Genomic DNA, 21,617 nt, shown 5'->3' with positions numbered 1-21,617 from the left:
CATACATCTTCAGTGTAGTAAATATAAGTCAGTTTGTCTTATGCTGCAAAGTGTATACAACTTAAATTTTTCTTGTTTACCCCTTTAGAGTCATATAAATAAGAAATTAAGTTCTTATATTAGTAAATATAAATGTTAAGTATATCCTCTAATGGTGGAGATGTAGATGATGTTTTTAAAATATTTCATGATATTTGCAGTTGAAAGAACTGGAAGAAGAATGGGTCAAACTGCCAACAGGTGCTCCTAAACCTACTCGGTTTCTGCGTTCCCAGCAAGAACTACAAGCAAAATTGGAACAGCAACAGTCTGCTGGTGGAGATGCTGAAGGAGGTAAGCCCATTTTAAACACTGGTCTCTCAAAATTCGCAAGAATGGACCCTACCACAAGAACCTATGTTCACTGGGCACATTTTGTAGGACTGCCATTTAATAAAATATAAATTGTATATAGCATTAATAATTCAGTATCAAGATTTCATCAGAGGTGTGTGAAAGGACTGGTAACAGAAATAAAGCCATTCCATCCATTTTTAAGGTTTGTTTTGTTTTTCTCCTGGAAGGTGGTGACGATGGTGATGAGGTGCCACAGATAGATGCTTATGAGCTTTTGGAAGCAGTAGAAATTCTTTCCAAACTTCCCAAAGACTTTTATGACAAAATTGTAAGTAATGGTAAACTTCTTTCATTTATTTCATTTTAAGTAATTACTAGAGTATAATTAGAGTATGTTCTGCTGAGCCATTTCCTGGTGTACCCCTTCTACCCCATATCTTCCCTAGTAGAGTGAATTAGTTGCTTCTTCTTTGTTCCCATACTATTTTGTGTATATTTTACTATTGAACTTTTTTTTACATCTTGCCAAAAACTAGAACATTTTTTTTGATGTCTCTTTTTTCTTCATTGTCTCTAGTTTTACCTTTAAATATCTCTCAAATTCATCCCACTGCCAAGTAGTTACTCTAGGGTTTCCTGACCTTTGCACTGTTGATATTTTTCCCCAGATGATTCTTTGTTTTGGGGGACTTTCCTGTGCATTGTAGCAGCATCTCTGGCTTTTACCCACTATATATCAGTAATACAAATCTCCCAAGTCCTGATCATCTAAAATGTCTCCAGACTTTGCTAAATGTATTCCAAAAGACAAAATTATCCCCAATTGAGAAAGTCTTATCCCAACCACCATCATGTCTTGCCTTATATGCTACAGTACTACAGTAGTCTTCTTACAAGACTCCCTGTCTTTGCTCATTCTTGCCTCCTCTTTCCCATTATATTTCACAATGTAATTAGAGGTATTATTTTCCAAAATGCAAATCTCATATCATTGCCTCATTAAAGCCGTTCAGTGGTTTTCATGAGTTTTAAGATGATGTCTGAGATCATACTGTGGCCCTTGAGGTCGTCTCTGGTACCTTTGAGGCCCCTGCTTATTTTCCAGCCACATCTCTTATTTCTCTCACTCTCCACACTCCAGTCATATGGAACTTCTCCCAGTATCAAATGTGCCACACTTTTTCCCCCCTCTAAACTCTGGGACTTAACATTGCTGTTCTTTCTGCCTAGTCATTCTTCTCCCCCCATTCAGTTCATAGTGCCTCTTTATCTTCTGGGTCTCACCTTAAGCATCACTTTGTGGGGGAGATCCTACCTGCCAGCCTAAACTAGGTTAAGAACTCTTGCTGTGTTACCAAAGCTTTGTAGTTATTTATTGAAGATCTTTCTAGCTCTGCTATCAGCTCGAGTATCCTATAAACTTCTGATTAACAACTAAATATTTGATAAATTGAATTGAACTGTAATGTCCTCTAGGGTAACTAGTTTATCATCTTCTTTGTATCCCCAATTCTTTGAAATTGTGCCTGTTCAAATTACTGAATGATTGATTGATCTCTGGTGGAGCATATTCTACTTTATGGCCATAAAACAAAAGGGTTAGCATTTTACTCCCAATCTGGAAAACTAATCTTCAAGGTTAGAACAATTTTGGTTGTTGGTTATGTGATTGTTCTTTTCTGCTCTTTTTAATGTTATGGGTATGGAAATTCCTTTCTCCTGTAGTTGTGCCACTGTTAGATATGCTAGAAATGCTTTCTATCAATGTTTTCTGTTTAATACCTGCTTACTAACATTTGCCTAGAAAATGAGAAAGAAAAGACTGACATCTTATTCTATTTAGTTACTTTAGAGCTCAGGATTAGGAAAAGTTATAAAAATACTTTTTATGTACAAACACAATTTTATGTATATGAACAAAACATTCTGATTGGCTACACAGATTTGCAATTTTGTTTTTTAATCAGCTTTAGAAAAGTTTCTGAAAACAAAAAATATTTATCTTTGAATTAGTAGCATGAAAGAAACAGACTTTTATTTTGCTCTCTTATTTTCTGTTCTACAAATGACTTATATTGTATCTTGCAGGAGGCAAAAAAATGGCAAGAGAGAAAAGAAGCCCTGGAGGCTGTAGAAGTACTAGTGAAAAACCCCAAATTGGAAGCAGGCGATTATGCAGATTTAGTAAAAGCATTAAAGAAGGTAAACGTGAGGAGTTTCAACCTTGGTGTCCCAGCAACAGGCTGTTGAATTTCTCTGTATCGGTCATCCTTTTTATCACAAAAACATTGCTATTTAAGGAACACTATTGATGGTTTTAAAATTATAGGCATCCATTTTTAAAATATTGTTTAAAATGATTGTTCTGGGTTATTTGGTTTTCAATCTTTGTTTATTATTACTTTTAGTATGTTATTTGATAGCATGTAAAAACCTCAAGAAAAAGGGTCTTGCTGATCGAGACCCAAATATTCCAGTTTTATAATTCTGTAGGATGAACTATTTAAATTGGCTCCATTTAATGGGATAAATATTAAATATGAAGAATTTTTTTTTTGTTAGATAGCAAATGATGCCACACTATATAGTATCAGCATGTAAAGCAAAGGATGTGGTCAATTATAAAGCAGGCAAGTACTAAATAAAGAAATATTTTTAGCCCAGCCGGGCATGGCTCAGCGGCTGAGCATCGACCTAGGATCCAGGAGATTGTAGTTCGATTCCCAGTCAGGGCACATGCTGGGGTTGCGGGTTCAGTCCCCAGTCGGGGGCGTGCAGGAGGCAGCTGATCAATGACGACTCTCTCATCATTGATGTTTCTATCTCTCTCCCTCTCCCTTCCTCTCTCTGAAATGAATAAAGATATATTTAAATATATATATATATATTTTTTTTTTAAGAAAAGATTCCTTTGGTATTGCTAGGTCTAACCAAGTTAACTGCTGCTGGTGGTGTGGCTTGGTCGGGCATTGTTCTGTGCACCAAAGGGTTGCTGGTTCGATTCCTGGTCAGGGCGTGTGCCCAGGTTTCGGCTCGATCCAGTAGGAGGCGTACGGAAGGCACCTGATAGATATTTCCCGCTCTCTCTCTCCTTTCCTCTCTCTCTAAAAATCAATGAAAAATATTTTTTAAAAATCTGAAAGTATAGATCAAACACTGTGGATATAGTTATAGAGCTTAAGAACAAACTTAAGACTTTGTCTTGAATGCAACAAGGTTGAAAACTTTGCTTGTTTCCTCAGCCTAAAATTACAGAGGATTAAAATGGTGTGTGTGGGGGGAGGTTAATCTTTAATTATATACACATTTAAGTACAGCAATTCTCATTACTTCTAGTACTTATGTTCTATAAAATTACTGTAGACATTGAATTAGGGAATACCGAACCATTATTTCTAGGGGAAATACAGGGTTAGGGTCCTGCAACCCTTTGATCATAACATTTTCATCAACTGACACACAAAACAATACATAACTGTGTTTTATTCTTTTTAAGACATCTTATTTAATATATATTATTGATTCATTAACATTGAACTCAGAGCCAACAACCCTATAACTTGTGCCTGAACAAAGCTTACCTAACACAAAATTTCTATGTAAGGCACATCACAGCCTTTTTGCACTTAGGAATGCTGGACAGAACTTCAGCACTACTCTTGGAAGTCATTTTAAACAGTGAAAGGCACCAAAATGCACACAAAAACCCCCACCAAAACATGACACTAAATAGACCATGAAAAAGGTTTTTGTTAAAACTGTATGAAAGATGAAAGAAGAAAGCAGAGGGTTGCTTTGTTCAGCCTCAGCTGGGAATGTGCATATCAGGCAATTCAGATTTTTCGTAGCTCTATACTTGGCTGCAAATAAGAGAGCAGGAGCTTTGATGTCAAAACAGAATTAGGTTTGCCCTGGCCAGTTTGGCTCAGTGGTTAAAGTGTTGGCCCTTGGGCTGAAGGGTCCCAGGTTTGATACTGGTCAAGGGCGTGTACCTTGGTTGCAGATTCGATCCTCGACCCCAGGGCCGCGTGTGGGAGGCAACCAGTCGATGTGTCTCTCTTACATCAATGTTTCTCTCTCTCTCTCTGTTCCTCTTCCCCCTTCCCTTCCACTCTCTGGAAAGCAATGGAGAAAATATCCTCAGGTGAGGATTTTAAAAAAATAGACCTAGATTTAAACCACAGCATTACCATTTGCTAGCTCTATAATCTTGAGCAAGTTGATCTCTATTTAATTTTTGAAATCTACAAAATTGAGATAATAATAGTACCTACTTTATAGGGTTTGGGTGAGTATTAAATGAAAGAAGGATTCTAAAGCACCTATAAATTTGTCACATAATTCATTTTTAATAAATGTTCATTTCTTAATCCTTATTCCTTAGCACTTAGGAAGTACGTTTAGGTGCCAGTTAGAACTTCCTTGCATGCTGTGCATTACAGATTGGTTAATTTGGGGAATTTGGAATGAAGTATTCTACTTAGGGAATACCAGATCTTAGGGACTATATAAATCCAAAGTAAAATGGAAGCATTACTTCTACCTGAGAAAAGAATGAAAAAACAGGGGTTTGGAGCACTTAAAAGTAAAGCAGCTTTTTAACACCAGTTGACTTGAGCAGTATAACACAGTAAAATCTTAGCAGGAAGGAACCAAAGCATAGTCACTGTCTTGCTGAAGTGACACAGACACAGCTACTACCTGTGAATTTTGATAAGTGCTAGGCTCTATGGGGTGTAGTACAGGAGGATAGTAGTATAAACAGTGCTGGAGGAAACTCTGCTAATAGGGTCTAAATGCAAAGTTGATGATTATTAGGTAACTAAAATGGCAGCTGTGAAGCCAGAAGCTTCCTCAGAGAAATGGTTGCAATGGTGTTTGTCATTTAGAGTATGTATGGACTTCTTTATAGTACCTACGGCAGTTTCCACTTGTTCTCCTGGGGTATAAATGTTAGAGCTGCTGCCCTGTGGTGTCTTGGCTCTCCTTGCCCCAAAGCAAAGTCAGCAGACCTCCAGCTCCTCTGCCATTACCAGAGTCACCTTCTCCATGGTGTGCAGCTCTTGACAGCCTAGACTACCACTAATGGAGAGTTAACAGTTGGAAGTTGTAGTTTTATATATATATTGGTAAAACTTCAAGGTAGGAGACTAAACATACTGAAGGGAAGCTCCCAAATTTGATATTGTTAAAGAAGAATCTCAGCTTTTGTGGAAACATAATTGGCTGTCTAGTAACATAATAGCTTTTAGAGTTTTGTTGTTTTTGTTTTTTTTTAATATTATTGATTTCAGAGAGAGGATGGGAGAGGGGGAGAGAGAGAGAGATAGAAACATCAATAATGAGAGAATCATTGATTGGCTGCCTCCTCCATGCCCCCTGCTGGGGATCGAGCCCGCAACCCAGGCATGTGCCCTGACCTGGCATTGTACCACAATTCTCCTGGATCATACATAGGTCGATTCTCTACCACTGGGCCATGCTGGTCTGGCTAGAGTTCTTTTAAGAGGAAGTTTTAATTTCCCTTCTACAGGGCTCTTACTGTCTTGTTTTCCTTTTTTCCCTTTTTATAGGTAGTTGGAAAGGACACTAATGTCATGTTGGTGGCTTTGGCAGCAAAATGTCTTACCGGCCTAGCTGTTGGGCTAAGGAAGAAATTTGGACAATATGCAGGACACGTAAGTAACACTCCTTTTTAAGTACAAATAGCAATATTATCAAGAATGTCAGGCTAGTTTGCTCTGTGCTTTTAAACAGCTCTTCGGCATAGATCTTTATATTTGGGGTAAAGTAAATTTTGACTAATATCGAGTATAACTTCTCACAGCATTTCAACTAAGATGTCAGTTATAATTAAATTCATTAGCTTTATGTAGAAAATCAGGCACTTGGCCTAAAGTACTTAGTTGAGCTGATCTGCGTATTATTTATTAATGTCTTGCTTTGTTCTTAGAACATCATTTATAGTATAACAGGATGAAATAAAACATAGGATAACCAAAAATCAGAATAGGAAAGGAAATATAAAATGAGAAGTGAAATTAATATATAAAATATATTTTACAGTGTTTTCCTATTTAAAAAATAATTTACTGCCCTATCCGGTTTGGCTCAGTGGTTAGAGCGTTGGCCTGTGGACTGAAGGGTTCTGGGTTTGATTCCGGCCAAGGGCACATACCTCGGTTGTAGGATCCAATCCTGGCCCAGGTCGGGGCGCATGTGGAAGGCAACCAATCGATGTGTCTTTGTCACATTGATATCTCTCTTTCTCCCTCTTTCTCCCCCTTCCACTCTTTCTGAAAAGCAATGGAAAAAATATCCTCAAGTGAGGATTAAAAATAAATAAATAAATAAATAAATAAATAAATAAATAAATAAATAAATAAATAAAAATAAATAATTTACTTGAGACATTTTATGTAGGTTATACTGTTGGTGATATATCAGTTCACAAGAAAATCTGGCTGGAAACATTTGTTGAATATACTATTTTCTTCGTATAAATATGGAGACAATCAAGTTTGGTAACAGTTTTAGTAAATAGAGATGTTTAACTGTGGCATCTGTCAGTTGGCCTCTAAATCTGGTCTGAATTACTTAGAATGGTTCAGCATCAGAAAATTGACTGTGCTGAACTTTAAGGTTCTTGCTAGCCACTTTACCATTTGATTCCCTAGGTAAACTTAAGAGTCTCCTAATAGTCCGTAATATAAGTCAGTATTATATTGTGAAACTAATATCTAACCTCACTTAATTATAGTATTTGGAGCTCACTTACTCATAGCATTAAAAATAATTTCAGAGAACTTAACTAAAAAAAAAAAGAAGATAGTACCAAATAAAAATAAATCATGACTAGCTTGTTACCAGGGAAATAAAAATAAGAGTCTAAAAAAAGCCTTAGTAAGTGTTAAAAAAAGACACGTAAATCATAAATTGCTATAAAAATATTATTTATAATTTTATTTCAATCAATATATATTATATAATATCTGTGTGTATATGCTATCAGTGTATTGATTAGCTTTTGGTCAATTTTATGTTACTTATTAGAATATTTTATACTTTTGTATTAGGAATAACTATTAAAGCTAGAGAACAATTTTTTTAAATTTTATTTATTTGTTTATTTTTCCATTGGTAACAGTGGATATTTTTTCCATTGCTTTTTAGAGAGAGTAGAAGGTTAGGGGAGAGACAGGGGGAGAAAGAGAAACATCGATGTGAGAGAGACACATTGATTGGTTGCCTCCTGCACTCGTCCCAACTGGGGCTGGGGACGAGCCTGCAACCCAGGTATGTGTCCTTGGCCGGAATCGAACCTGGGACCCTTCAGTCCATGGGCTGACGCTCTTAACCACTGAGCCAAACTGGCTAGGGCTAGAGAACAATTTTTAAAATACATTTAATTTACTAAATTATAGTTGGATGATTGCCTGGCCCTCTAGTTTGGGTTTTGATTCTGGCTTTGTGACATTTTGTTGTGTAGCTTAAAGAATATCTCTCCAGTGTTTTGTAGTTTGGGTGTCCCCCCCCTTAAAATTATATCATGTACAGCATTTGATAACAAGCATGTTAGTGGTTCAGCTTTACTTTCTGTAGCTGTGTATAAACTGTCATTTTGGCAGTATGTGTAAAAGTGAACTTTAGCTTTATAACCATTAAAATATCTTGATTTTTAAGTTTATAACTAACTCCTAGTGTTAAAAAGTCTTTTCTATTTCTTCATGGAAACCATACTCTTTTTGCTATGTATAACTTCTGTGAAATCTCGAAAAAAAATTTATTTTGGATACTGTTAAGCTTTGCCTAACTCTTTTGGACCTTAAAAAACTACATTAATTTGCCTGCTAGCACAGTGCCTGGCAGTCCATAGATGCATTAGGCATTCAATAAATATTTAAGGAATTAGTGGTAGTTTACAAAATAAAGTAAAAATTATAAAAATTCCAACTTTACTGATCTAAACTGTGTACTTGAATAAGAGGATATAATTCTGATCAAAATTGCTATAATTTCTGGTACTGTTGTTTTGTGTGTTTTTTTCTTTAATGTAGTGAAAGGGCAGGAGACATCCTAATCCAGTGTGATATATAAGAATCTTGGGTGGGAAGGAAAAATTATATACTATACCTATAAATCCACCTAGTTGAGAATCATTTTGTTTAATAAGAGATATTACTGATAGAAACAGTTTTATAGTAGCATATAAGGTGTAGATGCAGAAAAAAGGTAGAGAAACATGGCTATGGTGGTGTAGAATTAGAACCTTTAAGTGTTCTAGCATACGGATTCTTGTGCCCTTCAAAAAAGGAAATGACTTTTTATCCAACTTAGATGTTGACTTTTTTTTGTTTTGGTAGAGCAAAACATTGTTTTTAAAACAGCTTTATTGAGGTAGAACTTACAACATTTTTATCACCCCAAAAAGACACCCTATGCCCATTATCAGTCATTCCCCCTTCTCCCCTATCCCTAGATGCTAGTAACCACTCATCTACTTTCTGTCTCTATGGAATTGACATTTCATATAAATGGAATCATGCATGTGTGATCCTTTGTGACTGGCTTCTTCTTTGACTTAGCATAATGTTCTCAAGGTTCATCCATGTTGTAGTATGTATCAGTACATCATTCCTTTTTGTTGCCAGATAATATTCTAGCTGTTCATTTTATAGGTTGTACCAACCATTTTGGAGAAATTCAAAGAGAAGAAGCCTCAAGTAGTACAAGCCCTGCAGGAGGCAATTGATGCAATCTTCCTTACTGTAAGCTGACATGAGTTTGTGCCTTTATCTAAAGTAAATTTAGTTAATGTGATATTTTGATTGTTCTTTGCATTTGAGAAAAGCTCACTGACCACATTTTCTTTCTAAAGACCACATTACAGAACATCAGTGAGGATGTTTTAGCAGTAATGGATAATAAAAATCCAACCATCAAGCAGCAAACATCGCTTTTTATTGCAAGAAGCTTCCGCCACTGCACTGCTTCTACCCTGCCTAAGAGCTTGCTAAAGCCCTTTTGTGCTGGTCTACTTAAGGTATAGCCTCTCTTTGAAATTGGGGAAATATTTTATATCTAGGAAAGATTTTTTCCTACTAATTATGTACAGTGACTATTTGACTTCCAGACTATCAATTATAGTCTTCTGAGAAGCTTTGAAAACTGAATCCAGATTCTTGTATTGTTACGTTTCTATTCTTGAAGCACAAGTTAGCTTTATAGTTCCATTAATTGCTAAATGCTAAACATTTTGTTTCTTATTTGGCCCATTTACTGGCATTCATCTGTATCTGGCCAAGTACAGGCATACAGCTTGGAGTATTTGAAGATCATTTGAATGTGAGGCACTTTAGACAGGGGGTAGGATGAAAAGGAAGCGCTTACATGCTGATTGCATTTTCAGAGGTTTCCTTAAGCCAAAAAGAATTTGTGAAAGAGTAACTGTTAATTGGCAAAAGAAAAGCTATACTTAGCTTCAGTGAATTGTAAAAGGCAAATTCTTTATCCGACTACCATTAGTCTGACTTAAAATCAGTAATACCTAAATTAGCTTGTATTGAGATCATTTTGTTTACCTCTGGACTATAGCACATCAATGATTCTGCTCCTGAAGTCAGAGATGCTGCATTCGAAGCACTGGGTACTGCCTTGAAAGTGGTTGGTGAGAAAGCAGTAAACCCGTTCTTAGTTGATGTGGACAAACTTAAGCTTGACAGGGTAAGTTAGTAATAGATTATAATGAAATTGGACAATAGTGCGTTACAGTTTTGTTTCAATTTTGTCTGTTCTGTTTTAAGACCAAAATGCTGATATCAGATTGTGAAATTTATTTCACCCACCACTGGTGGTTCACACCTAATGTTTGAAAACATAGGTTTTGGAGATTTAAATTTCATCTCAAGTGGCAATGATCATATTAGTAGAAATATCTTTCAAATTATAACAAAAATAAAGCTGAGTGACCAGATCTATAAATGTGAAAACAGTGTTTTAAGACAAATTTTTTCTAGTATCTGGAAAATTACCTTTTTTAAAAAACACACACATATCTTTATTGATTTCAGAGAGAGAGGGAGGGAGAGAGAGATGAAAACATCAATGATGAGAGAGAGTCATTGATCGGCTGCCTCCTGCACGCCTCCAACTGGGGATTGAGCCCAAGACCTGGGCATGTGTCCTGACGGGGAATCGAACCACAACCTCCTGGATCCTAGGTCAGTGCTCAACCTGAGCCACGCCAGCTGGACTGGAAAATTACCTTTCTAAATATGAATGTCTTCTGTCAAAAATGTAGTTATTGTAATTCTAATTTGTGTAGAAATAAAATGTAAGAAAGATTGGTTTAGATTATTAAGTAATAAGATAATGATTGTGTTTCAAAGTTGGCCTTAATGTTGTTCATCTCAATTTTATTCTCCAGATCAAAGAATGCTCAGAAAAAGTAGAGTTGGTGCATGGTAAGAAGGGCGGACTGGCAGCTGAGAAGAAGGAATGTAAGCCTGTTCCTGGAAGGTCTGCTTCTTCGGGGGCCGCAGGAGATAAGGACACGAAGGACGTTTCAGCACCCAAACCAGGACCCTTAAAAAAGGCACCTGCTACTAAGGTTAATAGATGGCTTGGAAAATACAGTTTAAAAATTAGAATTTATATAAGGTAGGGTCTGAATCTCAGGTTAATGCTTGTCCTTCCAATATGATTTCATTTGAGAAATGAACTCATTACCACATTCAAAATACAGCAGAACATCTGCTCATGAAGACAGAGTGTTCCAACAATGCATTTGGTTATTTGAAACTTTAATAGAGATAAAAATAGTAATGGAAGTACAGGAGTGCATTTTAAGGGATCAGAAGGTATCATTGAATGATGAAATAAAATGTGGCAAGGCACTTAACTTAAAAAACATCACCTTCGTCATTTTGCTAATAATGTTGCTGACTTGCATCATTAAGTCTCCATGCCAGTCCAGGTCTTGTTGCCTTTGTACAGTGTAGAAGAGGGGAAGATGCCCAAGGGCAAATATGGCATTCCTTCAGTGAATACTTGTCCTTTGGACTCTTAAGCATAAAGTTATCTACTGCAGATGTGAAAAGTTTGATTCTTTCCCTACTCTGAACCCCAGCATGGAATTAAGGGAAGAGAACAACAGACTGAGTGAGCATCACTTTGTGAAGCGTTTTACCTATGTAATCTCATTTAATCATAACAACCCTTGAGATAAATGTTTTTGACGCCTGTTTTTCCAGAAAAGGAAACTAAGGCTTAGCAACAGGGTTAAGTGTCCTGCCTAAGCTCTTACGATTCATTTCTGATACTTTTGTTGTTCCCTTATTTGTTTGCTATGTCTCCCCACATCATATTGTAAACTTGAAAGGGTAGAGATCTTGTCACTGCTTGATTCCCCTGTGTATAGAGTGGCTCTGGAGTATAACAGGGACTCAACACGTATTTGTTGAATGCCTAGAATTACAGAACTGGGACTTGAACCGAGTGTCTCTAGCTACAGAGTCTGTGTATTTCCTTTCATGTTATGCTGTCTCTTCACCATTCTAGTGTAGGGTTTTGGCAGCTGTTTTCTCCTTTCTCACCAGCTCCTGCCACTGGACAATGACCTGGGTACCTGAGACCTTTTCTTATCTTTCTGAACCCTTTTTTAAAAGGAATTCTTTAAAAAAAAAAAAAAAGTGGGGGGAGGGGTGGCAGCCTGCTTCAATTACTCTTTTGAAAAAATAAGTAGGCAGTATCAGCCAGTAAACCTACTAAGCCTTAAACATATAGGTCTGTTAAAAAAGAAAAGAAAAGAAAAAAAGGTAGATTTATTCATCAAGGTACCTCTTGGTACAGAGAGTGCAATTATAGGAAAGGATCCAGAAGAGGTACTCTAGTTAATCAAAGAGTAGAGAATTTTCTATTTTTAGAGTTAGAAAACAATTAAACCTCTGATTATGAGTTGTTATGAACCAACAAAACCATACTGCTGAGAATAAGCCAGCAAGTATTAAAGGTTTCCATTTAATTAAAAACCAGCATCTTAGTTTTGCTAATTGTACCTTGTTACAAGCTTAGACTATGTTCAAGATAACATTGGTTTCAGAACAGGTATTGATGTTGAAGACTAATTTGATCTTCTGTCATTTTATCTTTTTAGGTTTGGGGAATGCTTAACAAATATCCAAAATAGCTAGAAGGAATGATGTGAACAGTGATGTGCATTGCCCTATTAATGTTACTGCCATTGGCTGTCTATCTTGCGATAAACTGCTATTTTCTTGTGACCTTTCAAAATAAGTTTAAATCAAGATATTTAAAAAGAATAGTCACATGTAGAATTCAGTGGGTACAGTAAAAAGTATGACCAATTGAAGTTTTTGAGGACTTTGAGGATGGTTCGATATTAATATTAGAAAATTTACTAAATTTATAGATAACAAGAAATCTGATTTCAGCCCTGGCCAGATAGCTCAGTTGGTTAGAGCTGTCAACCCAGTACATGTTACAGGTTTGATTCCTGGTCAGGGCACATACAAGAGTAAAGCAATGAATGCATAAGTAAGTGGAACAATAAATCGATGCTTCTCTCTCTCTCCCCCTTCCTCTCTCTCTAAAATCAAATAAATTTTTAAAAAGAAATCTAATTTAAAAGGAATATAATAAATGTTAACATATATTCTTGATAAAAAAATTTTTAACAGCATAGAAATGGATGAATACTTTGACATGATTGTGTGTGTGTATATATATGTTTATGTATACATATATATATATATACATATAGCAGTAGACATAGCAAACTAAAAGTCAGTATTATGCTTAATGATGAAATACTAGAAGTATTCTTATTAAAATGAGAAGTAAAACACAAAATGCCTGCTGGTACCATTATTGTTAAATAATGCTCTACAATTAGATAAAAGAATAAAGTAGAGGTATTAATATGAGGAAGGAAAAGGAAAAATCATCATTTTTATAGGTTATATGATCATATACTTGGAAAACCCAAGAAAGTCAACTGAAAAACTACTGAGACAGTAAAAAGATTCAGCAAGATGGCCATCTTCAGCATAATTAGAGCACTCATTCTGCTCTAACTGGGGCACCTTGTGATTAAGTACTGAGGAAATGGTATAAGTTAGAAATTGTCCTTGACTATTATAGGAAAGATTTAGAGGCATCAAACATTAATTCTCAAATTAATCTGTAAATGTAGTATAATTCCAGTCCATTGTTTTTATTTCATTAGCTCGTTCTGAGTTAGAGGTTCTTAAAATGGAGCCTACAGTTTCCCCCATGAGTGGTCTTAGAAGGTCTGTCTGTCTTTGAAACTGCTAAATTCTGTGGGCACCAGAAATACGGGATTTTTTTGTTGATTGAATTATCACTTTTTTTTTTTTTTAATTTATTGAGGTATAATTCACATACAACATTATATTAGTTTTATGTGTACAACATAATGATTTTATATTTTACATATTGCAAAATGATCACCACAATAAGTCACTATACATAGTTACAGTGACTCCTCATTTCAGTCAAATTTTCAAGAAGTCTCTAACCCACAAAAGTTTAAGAACCACTGTTCTAAGTCCTTACGTGGTTTAATTTTTTTTAAATTGCTTTTAGGCTGGCGGACCACCTAAGAAGGGGAAACCAAGTGCACCAGGAGGTGCAGGGAGTGCTGGAACCAAGAACAAGAAAGGATTGGAGACCAAAGAAATAGTGGAGCCTGAGCTCTCGGTCAGTATTATACAGTATGTCTCAGACTCATAAACCCATGGAAGATCAAAGCCTATGAGATCTGAGTTCGTTCTTGCTGAATTCTACAGCTTATAGTTATTTGATATTTTCTAGCTCCTTGAAACTGCTTTATACAAACTTTCCTTCTCTGGTACTGAAATAGAGGAGCCTCAGATTGTAGCATACCTATAGGAGTTCCTGTATTTTTACATTCTTGCCATCTGTTTCCTTAAGTAATTTTTAACTTTAAAGTGTTTGTATCTTACAGATTGAAGTGTGTGAAGAAAAAGCTTCAGCTGTCCTTCCTGCTACCTGTATACAACTTCTAGACAGCAGTAACTGGAAGGAAAGGCTGGCCTGTATGGAAGAGTTCCAAAAGGTAGGTGCATAGGGATGAGTTGAGTGTGAAAAAAAATTTTATTATATAGAAGTGATGAAATTGCAAATGAAAGGCCTGTCCTATTGCTGTTTTATAACCAGTGAATATGTTTCAGGGTGTTACCTAAAGATGAGGTGGGGTTTTTTGGTTTGTTTTTTAGCTGTGTAGTGTTTATCTTTCAACATCTGCTTCCTATGGTTTCTGTAATTTCATAACTTAGTACTTAAACCAAAAACATTAGGTTTATTCTGAATTGTAAGGTTTAGATGAATTTTAATCTTATGGTATTTGTTTTCTAATAGTAGGCAAACATCTCTCCACTTAAACCACCCCTCATCCATTTCTATGTTTCTCTCTTTTTCATCATGGTTCTTGGAGGAACAGACATTATCACTTGGTGTGAGAAGCTCCTCTCAAAAGTCTTTGTTGGAAAGGAGCATGGTAGTCCATTTTGGCATATCCTCTGTGATTCTTATGAGAAGGGGTGTGGAGTAACTAGAAGAGCACTGGGACTTGAGGCAGGAAACTTTCCTTCCAGTCCAGCATTTGCCACATATTGCATTTAGACCTGAATTTGTGCATCTTTGAAATTTAATACTTAATCACTTCTACCCTACTTTCCTGTGTTTTTAGGAAAATCAAATAAGTCAAAATATTAGGCAGTTTCTGCCACACGCTAGGCAAATGAAAACTGTGTTACCATTACTTCCCTTGAAGCACGTTATTTGTGGATTCCTAATTGGGAAAATAAAAGTTTCGAAAGTATTGCTATAACAACTATATACCAAACATTTAACTTAAGAAACAAAGCATTTGCCCAGCTGAGGATGGCTCAGCGGTTGAACATCAACTTGGATCCAGAAGATTGCTGTTCGATTCCCGGTCAGGGCACATGCCCGGGTTGTGAGCTCGATCCTCAGTCGGGGGCGTGCAAGAGGCAACCGATCAATGACTCTCTCATCATTGATGTTTCTATCTCTCCCTCTCCCTTCCTCTCTCTGAAATCAGTAAAAGATATATTTTTTAAAAGTACTGTCACATTACAAAAAGAAAAAAGAAACAAAGCATTATAACAGAAATTATATAAGCTCCCTCTGCAACCGTCTTCATTCCCATTCCCATTTGTTATATACTGTTTTCTTGGAACTCTTCATCACCTTTTAACTCTTATTCTCTGGTTTTACTTCAAGGCTGTTGAACTAATGGACCGAACTGAAATGCCATGCCAGGCATTAGTGAGGATGCTGGCCAAAAAACCTGGATGGAAAGAAACTAATTTTCAGGTATTTTTTCAGTAGAGATTTAATGTCTTTTATTGTATTGTTTGTGAAATTTATATATATGCATTTTCTCCTCATTATTTAGGCCTCAAAATCCTCTAATCTTTACATATTTAAAGTGGGGATAAACAGTGAGATAGCCTTCTTATTTATTTGGATAAAAAATAAATGCAGTCTTTAAATTGCCAATGAAAAATTACCACATAGTCGATTTAACTAACTGATATTAGAGATGAAATTTGGCAATACTGTTATTTAGTCTAAAAAGTTAGGTGTAAGGAAAATATAGGGAAGTGATTCAGGAAGGAAAATGGGAAAAAAGTTTCCTCTCTTCTTCTAGATATATGTAGACCTCATACAAAAAAACTTTTTTTAATGTATCAGGTCTATTTTTGGCATCCTGCTTGTCTCCTTTTTGCTTCTGCTACCTCTTGTTCTGTCTATGGGATCCTTAGCTCCCTCCCACTGTATTCCTTTAGCACGGTTTTACAGCATCTCATCCATACTATTCAGCTCCACAAAAGTTTTCTATGCCAAAGGATTCTCAAACTGCTCTCTTCCCCTCACATCACTTTTAAAACTCTTTATGTAGATGCTCACATAGGTGAAAGAAACTCACCTCATTTTAGCTAATACCTTTCTGTGTGTTAGATCTGTAACAAGGGATAATTTTATATGTATTTTTCTTTATAACAACTTTATTGAGTGTATAAAACTCACCATTTTAAAGTGTACAGGGCAGCAGTTTTTAGTGTATTCACATAGTTCTGTAACTCCTACTATTACATTAATATTTTCATCACCCCAGAAAGAAACCCCATACTCATCAGCTGTCCCTCTATTCCTTCCCAAATCCCCACCCCCAGTCCCAGTCCCTGACATCTGTTAACCTACTTTCTCTATGGATTACTGCTCCTGGACATTTCATATAAATGGAATAATACAATATGTAGAATTTAGTTGTGTCTAGCTTTTACATTTTGCATAATGTTTTCACTGTTCATATTGTAGCATGTATCAACTCTACATTCTTTTTATTGCTAAATAATATTCCATTGTATGGATATACATTTTATTTAAGCATTTATTAGTTGAGCATTTTCATTGTTTCCATTTTTTGGCTATTGTGAATAATGCTGCAGTGAACATTTGTGTACAAGTCTTTGTGTGAACGCGTTTTTTTTAATTCCCTTGAGTATATACCTAGTAGTTGAATTGCTGGATCATATGGTAACTCTGTTTAACTTTTTTGAGGAACTGCCAAACTATTTTCCAAAGTTGTTGCACCACTTTATATTCACACCAGCAATGCAAGAGAGTTTCAATTTCTCTACATCTCTGCCAACACTTATTTAAGTATTCAAACAAGACAAAGGGAAATATTTATGGGCAAAGGAGGTCTCAAGTCACATACATCTGCCATCATTACATTAACATTTTAGAATTGTTTTCCAAGCTTCTTTCTTCCTTCCACTTAAAAATCTACAAGTTCTTTAAGTCTCTCAAATTCTGGTGTGTGTGTGTGTGTGCGCGCGCGCGTGAGGGTTATAGTTTTTGTGTGTGAGCAGCTCTTTTAGGAACTCTGAGTTACATGGTTAGTATGGTCATTTATTATGTATTGAAGGATGTGTTATTCAATACTATATGCAAATATCACATGAGACTATAGAAATTAAAATTTTCAATTCATAAAATTTCATGCGGTAACACTGTTAATATTTTAAAGCATTGAGTGGTTTGGTTTTTTTCTTTTAGCTTTCATTAGCCACTTTAATTGATAACAAAGGATAATTATTTTGTTTCTTTGTTTAAAATTCTGATTTTAGTTTAGTTGTGCTCTCAGCTGTTCTTAATTGTGTTACATGTTCAGGATGCTGTAACAATAAGTATATAAATAAATGTCTTTGGCTTACTCATAACTTTATGATAACTTTATCCTTGTTCAGGTGATGCAGATGAAACTTCACATAGTTGCTTTAATTGCCCAGAAAGGAAATTTTTCCAAAACTTCAGCTCAGATTGTCTTGGATGGCCTTGTAGACAAGATTGGAGATGTGAAATGTGGAAACAATTCAAAAGAAGCTCTGACAGCAATAGCTGAAGCTTGTATGTTGCCATGGACAGCTGAACAGGTTAGCAACACAGTACTCTCTTTCCCCAAGTTTTCCCACGTTTGTCCCAAATATTAATTTAAAGTTATGAATTAAGCTTAGTCTTGTCCTCTCAAGTAAAGCTGTTTTTATACCGTGTTTTTATTTTTACTTTTGATAATAACACATGTATGATAATTAAACTTTATGTTAGTCAAGAATATTCTGTTAAAGATGAGAGTAATTTTCTCTTAAGACATAAGCCAGAATGGTCACTAATGAAAGAAATGTTGTATACAGTCCAGAATACTTTTAATTCTACTGTCACTTACCTCATTTTCTTGTGTAGGTAAGTATTTCATTCCTAAAGTCATTCTTGCAGTTGTTTTAGCATCAGAAAAATCATGCTTCATCCACTTCTGCCTTAATGTCGTGCTATATTTCTATGAGAAATCCTGATAGAAAACATAGATCTGTTTGTTTGTTTTTCTCCTGCTCCAGGTTATGTCAATGGCTTTCTCCCAGAAGAATCCCAAGAATCAATCAGAAACTCTGAATTGGCTATCAAATGCAATAAAAGAATTTGGTTTTTCTGGGTAAGTCAGAAAAAAATCCAGTACAAAATAATTAAGTGTTTTGCCAATCTCTAACTGGTGATTATATTTGCTGTAGCTATCTCTGTTTATTTCTGAGACACCAGAGCTGGGTTGTCTAATTTATATAAAGCAAAACCACATTTGTTCCTCAAAAGTCTATACAAATGCTCTTTGACTTATGATGTGGTTACATCCCAATAAACCCATTGTAAGTTGAAAATATAAGTGGAAAATGCACCTGACCTACTGAACATCATAGCTTAGCCTAGACTACTTTACACATGCTCAGAACACTTACATTAGCCTACAGTAGGGCAAAATAATTTTAACACAAAGCCTATTTTTTAATAAAGTGTTGAATATTTCATGTAATATAGTATGCATATCTCTTCCCACCATTTGTAAAGTCAAAAAATCTTAAGTCAGCCCTGCCAGGTGGCTCAGTTGAGCATCATCCCATGCACCAAAGGGTTGCAGATTTGATTCCTGGTCAGGGCACACGCCTAAGTTGCGGGTTTGATCCCTTGTTGGGGCACGTATGGGAGGCAACTGATTGATGTTTCTCTCTTACATCGATTTCTCCCACCACCCCCCACCACCCCTGCAAATCAATAAACATATCCTTAGATAAGGATTTTAAAAAATTATAAGTCATTGTAAGTTGGGGACCATCTATATTGGCTCATGCACCTGCATTTTGATACTCACTAACATTAGAGTTCTCTATGTTATTTTTCCTCAAGTGTTAATAGCTGTCTCACAGAAAGCCAAGGATTGCTAGTCAAATACATTTGCAAATTACTACATATAATCACATTTGTTTAGAGACCTATAGTGCATATTGGTGAATCAAAGACACTCAGTAGTCATGCAGTAGAGAAGCTTGTTTAATTTGCTGTTTTCCCAAACTTAACTTGCATCCTGAACACATCTGTTTATTTCATTAACAAAATTTTATAGAGCTTACTTTATGCTAGACATTTTCTGAATAATTTATTTGACTCAATCATCATAAAAGCCATGTGAGGTATTGTTATCTTTGTTTTATAAATAAGGAAACTAGGGCACAGAAAGCTTAAGTAATCTACCCAAGTCACAGCTAGGAAATGGTGAAGTCAAGATTTCAACACAGGCATTCTGGTTCCAAGAAAGAATATTATACTGCTCTACTATGTTGCCTTTCTCTGTGCCATGTTGCTTTTTACAACATGCCTCTTAATCTTACAAAACAGTGTTCTGAGTTCTACCAAGTGAAGAAATACTACTCTAGAAATTATCATTCAGTTGTCATTCAAGCAAAGAATTGTCATGTCAGTATCTGTGGTGTCCTCACATAGTTGAGGGTATTGTTATAATTTCTTCTTAACTGTATAGTTTTTGGTGTGAAACTAATCTCTTGGCATGACATAAAAGCCAGGTGAACATTCTCCTCCTTTTTATTCTATTCATCTATGATCTTGTATTTGTTCATTTATTAAACAACTACATATGAGCACCTATGATATTTTAGTTATTTGTTTCAGGCCCTAGGAATACATCATGGACAAGATTACAATAAAAAATATATTAGGAGATATAAGAACAACAGAATAAAAATAAAGCATGTTGGGGGAGAGAGTAACCAAAGAATTTATATGCATATATGCACAATCCAAGGACATGGACAATGGTGGGGAGAGGGACTGGGGAGGGGGATGGGACTGGGTGGAATGGGTCATTGGGGAGAAAAAGGGACATCTGTAATATTTTAAACAAAAATAAAATTAAGGAAAATAAATAAAAAATAAAGCATGTTAAGGGGTTAGGTGGTATCACCTTAGTGTGGTTGGGATGTTGTTCTTTTTGATAAGGTAGAACAAAAATCTGGCCTGAAATAATAACATTTGAGCAGAGACCTTCAGGACATGAAAGAGTTAGCTGAGACAATCTGGGAGAAGAGCATTCTAGACCAAGGGACAGGAAGTACAAAAGCCCTGTGGTAGGAGCACGTGATATATTTAAAAATAGGAAGGAGTGATTGTTCTTCAGAATGTAGCTAGAGTGGAATAAGTGAGGGGGTGGAGAGTGGTAAGAGATAAAATTGGAGAAAGAAGAGGAAGCCAGGTGATACAGGACCTCAACATTCGTTTTAATTTTATTTATTTATTTATTTATTTTATTTTACAACATTTGTTTTTTTATTGATTTCAGAGAGAGGAAGGGAGAAGGAGAGAGAGAGATAGAAACATCAATGATGAGAGAGTCATTGATCGACGAGCCTGCAAGTGGGCATGTGCCCTGACCGGGAATCGAACCCCGATCACCTGGATCCTAGGTCGACGCTCAACCGCTGAGCCACGCCCGGCCGGGCTTATTTTTATTTTTAATGCAGCAGAAATCTGGTTGGAAGCCCCTGTTTAGAGAGAGAGAGGCAATAGGTTGTAGAAGAGCTGTGAGCTAAAATTTCAGATAAGAGAGTAGTAGTTCAGAAGGTGGTATAAGAAGATAGACTACATGGACTCATGTCCCTAATATGCCACTTTCCAACTGTGTAGCATTGGGGAGGGGGCTGCTCCTTTTTTTACCTCATTTACCTTTCTGTAAAATGCCAAAATAGTACCTCATAGGGTTATTATGAAAAGTATGTAAAATGCTGAGAACTGGATCTGGCATATGATAAGGGCACTAGGAATGTTGGCCTCTTTTGAAATTGGGGGTAGAGGGAAGGGATAGAAACTGGAAGAAGGATATGGCTGTTTGCTGAGGTAGGGAAGACTGGGAAGAACAGGTTTTGGGGTTGGGATGTGGACAATCAGGAGTTTGGTTTTGACAGATGTAGGGCAACATCTAGACACAAGTAGAAATGTCACAAAGGCAGTTGGGTATCTGAATCTGGAGTTCTGGAGAGAAGTCAACACTGGATTTAGGAGTGATTAGCATGTAGGTAGTACTTAAAGCTCACTTTAAGTGAGTGTAGAAAGCAAATAGGTGAGATTTTGGGACCTGTCCAAAGGAAGTCACCTCTAGAGTCTGGCTTTATAAAACTTTGTGGAGTGTTTTGTTTGTTTTTGATTCTAAATGTTTTTTCTTCTAGATTGAATGTGAAAGCTTTCATTAGCAATGTGAAGACTGCTCTTGCTGCAACAAACCCAGTGAGTACATACCAGCATATATAAGAATAGTACAGCCATCTTTGTGGTTCTGCTCTTATTTGGAA

The 21,617-nt window shown here is 36.1% G+C and overlaps 1 protein-coding gene across 1 annotated transcript in view; it reads left to right on the top strand.

Annotated features, from left to right (window-relative positions):
* Positions 1 to 21,617, top strand: part of CKAP5 (cytoskeleton associated protein 5) — a 71,159-nt gene that overhangs the window by 24,882 nt on the left and 24,660 nt on the right. The window contains exons 6-19 of the mRNA XM_016204025.2: positions 201 to 333; positions 564 to 664; positions 2,425 to 2,538; positions 5,910 to 6,014; positions 9,015 to 9,104; positions 9,215 to 9,379; positions 9,931 to 10,059; positions 10,763 to 10,945; positions 13,963 to 14,076; positions 14,345 to 14,455; positions 15,646 to 15,738; positions 17,682 to 17,867; positions 18,327 to 18,421; positions 21,495 to 21,552. Coding sequence (XP_016059511.2) covers positions 201 to 333; positions 564 to 664; positions 2,425 to 2,538; positions 5,910 to 6,014; positions 9,015 to 9,104; positions 9,215 to 9,379; positions 9,931 to 10,059; positions 10,763 to 10,945; positions 13,963 to 14,076; positions 14,345 to 14,455; positions 15,646 to 15,738; positions 17,682 to 17,867; positions 18,327 to 18,421; positions 21,495 to 21,552 — 1,677 coding nt within the window. The remainder of the gene's footprint in view (positions 1 to 200; positions 334 to 563; positions 665 to 2,424; positions 2,539 to 5,909; positions 6,015 to 9,014; positions 9,105 to 9,214; positions 9,380 to 9,930; positions 10,060 to 10,762; positions 10,946 to 13,962; positions 14,077 to 14,344; positions 14,456 to 15,645; positions 15,739 to 17,681; positions 17,868 to 18,326; positions 18,422 to 21,494; positions 21,553 to 21,617) is intronic.

This window comes from Miniopterus natalensis, chromosome 11 (genome assembly GCF_054644295.1).
Source record: "Miniopterus natalensis isolate mMinNat1 chromosome 11, mMinNat1.hap1, whole genome shotgun sequence".
Lineage (NCBI taxonomy): Eukaryota > Metazoa > Chordata > Mammalia > Chiroptera > Miniopteridae > Miniopterus > Miniopterus natalensis.
This window is presented reverse-complemented; position numbering and strand designations above follow the sequence as displayed.